Genomic DNA, 7021 nt, shown 5'->3' with positions numbered 1-7021 from the left:
AAAAAATACTGGAATCTGATTTAAAATAAAATCTCAGTAAGTTGACCTCTCTGGAGTAATATTTAGGATGGCTAAACCAATTTCAGTAAAATCTGTTCTAGTTTACATTTCATTAATTTCTATTCTTCAGATTGTGCACGCCAAACAAAATATTCAACCCACTTTCGAATAAGCCTAGAAACATACTTTAAAAGTACAATAAAAATGCAAGCTCCTAAATTGCAGGTTATATCGTTAACGTATTTTATGAAATGGAAGTCCATGGAAATCTGGAAAAAAAATGTGACTGATTAAGTGATACCTCCTTTCTTCAATTTTGTGATTAACAGGACTTTTATTGGTAGTAAACTAGAGCAAACAATCAAGAATAATACATATGCAGTATTCAGTACACACAATAAAAGTTAAAAGAAATTCAAAACCTGTATAAAACAAAAAATAAAAATAAAAAGAACTGTAGAAAAAATCATACAGCTTAAGAGATACAGTGGGAAGGAAGTCCTCTCCACCCTCTGGTTACAGCCTGCACTCTGTACCAAACAGAACTTACCACACTAAATGAAATTAATACAGACGTTTTAGTACTGTGTGAATTTAAAAATACTAAACACATTTTCTAAGAATCTTTCAATGACAAGTTGGTACCCTTAGCTGCTAAAGCTAAATGGGGGGGAGGGAGGGAAGGGGAGGGAGGAAATTAACTAGTATTTTGTAACCATTTTAATTATTTCTTATTTTTCAAACACTGCTTTTATAACAGAAGTGTTTTACACTTGCACAATATTAATTACTTTATTATACATGGAAGCCTGTGGTAGGCTGATTACACAATAAGACTGCAAACAACCAGTGGTACTTTTCTGACGTCAGAAGAGTACATTGAAACATCACCAAAAGTACATAAAAAAAACTCATCAGCATAAACATCAAAGTACATTAAAAAATATAGTCAGGAAAAAAATACAATTGCTAAAAAGTGGTTTAGAGCAGAGCCACTGCTTATCAGTAGCTTCAAGTGGCAATCAGCATTCATAGCAAGTTCTGATGACTTCACAAAACCCCTGTACAATACTGACACACCCCTTTGAAATGTACATTAAAGGCTGTAATTCCAAAAAGAGGTTCTGATGGCACTCTCATCCCTCTCAGGAGCTAAGTCACCAGGTAGAATTATAATCCTATTACTATCTACAGCTCAGAGTATGTGGCGTTCTTATACATAGAAACCTGTATGGGACTTTAAAAACAAAACAAAACAAAAAAATGGGGCTAGGGATGTTTATCTACTGTTTAGTATTTGGATGCCATAAGACATATAAAATGCATAATCAATTACCTACTGGAATATAAGTCATTCTAAACCTAAAAGCCATCAAGGCAGGGACAAGAAGGAACAAGGAAGGTCCAGAACTCTTAAGAGGACGAGTTAAGAACAGGTACCAAAAAAACCCCCCGAAAAACCCAGAAATAAAGGTTTTATAAATACACACATACGTATATACGTATATAAATACGTATGTATATACGTATATACGTATGTATATGTGTATATATATGTATATATATATATATATATAAGTATGGACGAGAGAATGTTTTTGAGGCCACATATAATAATGTACACCCCAAATTCCAATGACTTATGTGATTCCAACCAATGCTCTAATACTGGAACCAACCAACCAACCAACCAACCAACCAACCAACCAACCACTTGGGCTTCAACAAAACTACTAGACATCAACAGAATTGCTTAATGGAATTACAGCCTTCTTACACTCGGGATTGAGAGAGGGTGCTCTGTTGTTTTCCTCTTTCTTCTTTTTTTAAAGCTATCATTCCAGGCTTTGATCAAAGATCCAAGAATATTTGTTCTACCAGGCTGGAATGAATGTGGTGTGGAAGTTCAGAGTACACCTAAAAGCTGCAACAAAACATAGGTAGCCCACAATCTCAGAATTTTGGATCAGCCCAGATGGAGATAGCATTTGAAATGTTTTCGATCCCTTACTTAAAAGATGAAATGTGTATTAAACCAGCCCAGAAAGAGCAATCTGAAATGTTTTAGATCCCTTAACTTAAATGAAATGTATATCCTATTTGTAAATTGGATATTCCATTATGGTGATAACATACATTACGGTGATAACGTACAGATTTCCCATGCGTTATTACACTTTCCTGAGAGTAAAGCAATTAGAATAACCTTAATCCTAGCAACAAAGTTTCTTTTTTTGTTTTTTGTGTCTTTTTTTTTCTTTTTTTGGGAAGTTTTTGTTTTGTGGTTTTTTTCTTTTTTTGCATTTAAAACTTTTGGGCTATTCCCTGACAATCTATACATGTAAATCTGATTGCTAAACATTGTCACTTTGAATGTCAAACTATTTTTAATCTATTGATTTTGATTAAAAATCATAATACAAACAGAGCTAAAATCACACTAACAAAATAAACTAAATATGAAAAGTTGCATTGAAAGGGCATTACATTATTCTTAATAGGATCGTGTAGAAACATTCCAATGGCAGTGTTCTCAAAATAAAAGAAAGTTACGTTAGAAGACCCCCAGCCTGGTCACTTTCAAGACCTTACCTGTAACTCTGGCTGGTGGGTGTCTTTACTCTTGTACTACATGGCTCACTTACATCAGACATCATATTAGTATACCCTGAGAAATCTGATACTGAAGTCCTTACTCTATGGTCCACTTCTCCGTTAGAGTTAGTGATAAAGGTCATTGGCACCCTGCTGCCCGACTTAAACTGAGAACCAAATGCTTGTGCAAAGTTCTCAATCTGGTACGTTGTTCTAGGCTCTATGTCTTTCTGAGGATCGATCTGGCTAGCTAACTCCTGAGACGGAATCTGAAAGCTTGTTGAGGATTCTAAGTTTTTCTGTTGTTCCTTCTGACTAGTCAATTTCTGAGAGGTGGACTGGAAGGCTGATGAAGTCTCTAGGTTCTTCTGAGAATCTATCAGATCATCCAGCTCCTGGGAAGGGGTCAACTGCTGATGTGCATCCAAAGCAGATAAATAAAGGCCTGGTTGAGATCCAAACAACATCCCAAAAGGAGGCTTTGGCAATGAAGATGGTAACACTGAGGTAACAGATTGGCCGAAACCACACTCCAAAGGAGATGTAGTGTATATCTGTTTTTCTGGAAATAAAGTGTGGTTGTGGAGAGGTGAAGACAAACTGACAAACTGGAAACTGTGTCCAAGAGCGAAACTTGCGTTCGTGGATTTCTCAAAAGCCTGCTGGAGGTATTTGGAGTACTCTTGCAGCGAGCTTGGCTTCTCATTTGATGGTGTTTGGGTGCCTGGGCTCAAATTTTCTTCCTGAACCAATTCCGAGTGTTCTCCCGAGGCGTGTAAATCCACTCGTGGCTCTGTTATACTAAAAGGATCCTCTTTCTGGGATTCGGATTTGTTGGAGTATTGATCCAAAATACTCTGTAAAACCTCGTCGGGAATTCCAGACTTGTCGTGGCAAGCCTTAATTTCGGCATTTAGCGCTGAGGAGTCAATGAGTGACAAGGGCGCTTCGTTGTCCAAAACACTGACGCCTGCGGACTGAATGACCGACTGCTGGGGGACCATGTGTCCCACGTTTATAGAGAAGGCACTGTTGCTGCTGGCAGTTGGCAAGTATCTTCTTTTCTTTGAAAACTGCATGGCATCATCATAATTACTACTTATTTGACCTTGTTTGCCACTTGTACTTTGGAGAAGACTAATGGTCTCCGCACTGTTATTTGCTACGATGCCAAGTGAGCCACCTGGTTTCCCAGACAAGGCCTTCTGTCCCACCAGGTCTGGTAATGGTGACACAAAATTAAGGTAGCTTTTATCGGTATTCTTCCTGCCTCCTTTCTTAAAGATCAGTTTTGGCACCCTTTTCTGCAGGTCGTCTATACCAGTGCCGATGAGGCCTCCACTGGTAGACACAGTAGGCATTTCTACCGAGTAACTCTGCATGTGTATGCTATTGGAAATCTGCGACTCGCTTGCTTTGCCAGTCTTCTGCTCCTTATTTTCAATAGCTATGCTCTTGGACTTGGATTTTCTCCTTGAAGAACTTGTGTTTCCCTGAGACAACACAGCCAGATTGCCCATACTGTTGTGGTTTGACGACCCAGGTTCCGCACTGGTGGCTCCTTTCGCTATGGCTTCGCCGCACGTGCGCCTGTGCTTCAGCAATCGATCAGTCCTTGAAAAATACTGTTGGCAAGTGTCACACTTGTATGGCTTTTCTCCACTATGTGTCCTCTTGTGTCTCTCCATATGGTACTTCTGGATAAACTTCATGCTGCACTGGTCACATCCAAAGGGTTTCTCCCTGCTGTGGATTTTCTCGTGTCTCTGCAGCAGGTATTTCTGGATGAAGCCCATGCTGCACTGGCCGCACTGGAAAGGCCGTTCTCCGGTGTGGATGAGGACGTGTCTCCGCAGGTGATAGGAGCTCCGGAAAGCAGCACTACAGTGGTCACAGATATGAGGTTTCTGACTTGGGGAGAGGATGGCACCTTCTCCGTCTCCAACCGAAGAAGGTTTGGAAGACGCGCTCGGCTTCCTCTTGGCTTTGATTCCCTGAGATTCTGGCTTTGGCCTCTTTGCCTTTTTGACATTGGTGTCCTGCTTTGGCTCCTCGCTGCCGGGGTCGTCAGTCCTGCCACCGCCGCTCAGCAACACGTCGCGGTGGTGCTGGCCTGCCTGCTGCGGCTGGACGTGCTGGTGGAGGACGCTCAGGTCCTGGATGACGCCGTGGCCGCCCCCTTCCCCGGCCCCGAGGCCGGGGGACCGCTCCTCGGCCCCGGCGGCGAACAGCCCCGCGTAGTGGTGGTGCTGATGGTGGTGGTGGTGGTGGTGGTGGTGGTGGTGGTGGGCCGGCGGCTGCTCCTCGGGGTCGGCGGGCTTCTCCTGCTTGATGCTCACCAGGGACTGCAGGAAGCCCCAGGAGGTCCTGGGCGCGGGGAAGGCCGCGGCGGACGCCGCCGGCTCCTTCTTGAAAGTCATGTCCGGGGCCGGCGGAGGGGGGGGCTCGGCGGCCGGGGCTGCGGAGGCCGCGGAGGATAACACGCACGGCGGAGGGGGGGCGGCCGCGCCCGCCGGCCGGGTGAAGCTGGCGACCGGGGGCAGCCGGTGGTTGAACATCACCATTCCCGGGGGGAAGGCGGGCTCCATCTCGGCTCTCCTCCCGCCGCCGCCGGAGCCCGAGCCCGAGCCGGGGCCGCCGCCGCCGCCGCCGCTGCTGCCGGAGCCGCCGCCGCCGCCGCTGAGGAACCCACTGCCGACTTTCATACCCCGGAGGAGGCCTGGCTGAGGAGAGGAGGAGGAGGAGGGAAGAGGGAGGATCGGCGGCGGGACCGGGCCCCGGGCCGGGACCTCCGCGGCGCTCGGGACCCGCCGCGCCGCCGCCCAAGACCGCAACGCGCCCGCCGCTAACGCCGAGCCCCGCCGCCCCGGCGCCCGCACGCGCGGCCCGGGCGCTCCTCCCGGGGCCTCGCCCTCGCCCTCCCGGACCCACCGGCAACACTTACGGGTTCCGCCGCCGCCGCAGCCGCCGTCGCCTCCGGTTAATAAAAATAACGCCGTCCTCTCCACAATGGAATTAAAAGCCTCCCCGCGACTGCGCAGCCGCGGCGCGCGCGCTGCCTGCTGGGAAAGCCTCGGCCCGGCCGGAGGGGAGCGCTGCCGGCTCACTGCGCCTGCGCCGGGGTGTCCGCCCGCCCGGCCTGTCCATCACCGGGGCGGTTGGGCGGAGCTGGGGGGCGCGGAGGGGCGGGGATACTGGAGTCCGGCTCTAAGGGGGGGCGGGGGGGGGGGCGTCGGCGGCGCGGGCCGCGATTGGAGGGCGGCGCTGCGGGCCGCGGCGGTGGCCGGGCGCTCGGCGGGGACCCGCGTTCCGGAGGTGGACCCCGGGGGCGGGGAGCTGGCGGGAGGGATGGGGGGGTGCGGCGTGGAGAGGAAGAGGGGAAACTGAGGACTGGACGGGGAGCCCTGCTTCTCCGTGGGGTTTGCATCCCACGAGCGGGTCGTGTAGGCGCTTTGGATTCGACCCCAGAGCATGAAACTTCCCAATCAATCAAGAAAGGAGGGGGAGGAGAGGAAGAGAAAAAGAGGGGGGGGAGGAAGAGAAAAAGGGGGGCGGGAGCATCACCAGCATTGTAGAGGTCGCAGGCGTGGCTCAGGTGGTAGAGCACCAGCCAAGGGCCCAAAGCGTCAGATCCCGAGTTCGAGCCCGGGTCTCAGTGCACACAAAACCCGGGAACCCTCCCGAGGCCCAGCGCGCCTTGCAGGCCTGTGTTGTGGGTCCAGGTCGGGACCCCAGGCGGCCCGAGGGTCCTTTGCACTTATGGAGGTGGGTTGTCCCGTGCCAACCTCCCTGGAGGCTACTGGAAAGCTGAGCCCGGAGCCCCGAGTCCCGCACGGTGCCATGCCCGGGCCCACAGGCCTGCCCGCCCCGGGCGATCGGCTTCCTTCCTCCTTAGACCCACCTCCCACCTCCAGGATCGAAACGCCTAGACACGACACATGGACAGGGTCTTCTATTCAAGGAAAACTGTGCAGTCACATCTTGACATTAAACCAACAGACCCCCAACGAGAATATATTTAGTGCCCGATGGAGACGAGGGAATCACTTTCAGATTGAACATGAGAGAGAGAAAAAAAATCTAAGCCAGCTATTTTCCTTAGGGTGTTTATACATCACAGAGATTTTTAATAAGAGCTATGACAGCGGTTCACATAGTACATTTGCAATGGTTTACATGGTGTATTTGCTTTAATGAACGTACATGTCTATTTTCTCATACTATTTCTCCAAAGACATCTCCTCGTTGAATAATAAACAACTTCCCCTGAGAAGCTTCACAATGGAAACCATAAAGATTATTTGCTAACATTTATAGGCCTCTCCAAGTCTGCCTGAAAAAAAAAAACCTTAAAGGACGTATTTAATGCACATTTTGAGATCAGGAATAATCGCCACTTCAAGGAAAACTTTAATACTGTCCTGTA

General features: G+C 48.4%; 1 protein-coding gene across 2 annotated transcripts; it reads right to left on the bottom strand.

Annotated features, from left to right (window-relative positions):
- Positions 1–314: 314 nt before the first annotated feature.
- On the bottom strand, positions 315–5627 carry Znf281 (zinc finger protein 281). 2 transcript variants are annotated; one of them, XM_042701245.1, is made up of 2 exons: positions 5540–5627; positions 315–5318 (listed from the first exon to the last, which is right to left on the bottom strand). In XM_042701245.1, exon 2 carries the CDS (start codon positions 5298–5300, stop codon positions 2589–2591), a length of 2712 nt encoding a protein of 903 aa, XP_042557179.1. In that variant the 5' UTR covers positions 5301–5318; positions 5540–5627; the 3' UTR covers positions 315–2588. The 2 variants fall into 2 exon arrangements, with proteins under 2 accessions (XP_042557179.1, XP_042557178.1); XM_042701244.1 differs by having other exon boundaries at positions 315–5314; positions 5540–5618.
- Positions 5628–7021: the final 1394 nt, after the last annotated feature.

The sequence above is a fragment of the Dipodomys spectabilis genome, unplaced genomic scaffold (assembly GCF_019054845.1).
Source record: "Dipodomys spectabilis isolate Male_0828 unplaced genomic scaffold, ASM1905484v1 ptg000288l, whole genome shotgun sequence".
Taxonomy (NCBI): domain Eukaryota; kingdom Metazoa; phylum Chordata; class Mammalia; order Rodentia; family Heteromyidae; genus Dipodomys; species Dipodomys spectabilis.
This window is presented reverse-complemented; position numbering and strand designations above follow the sequence as displayed.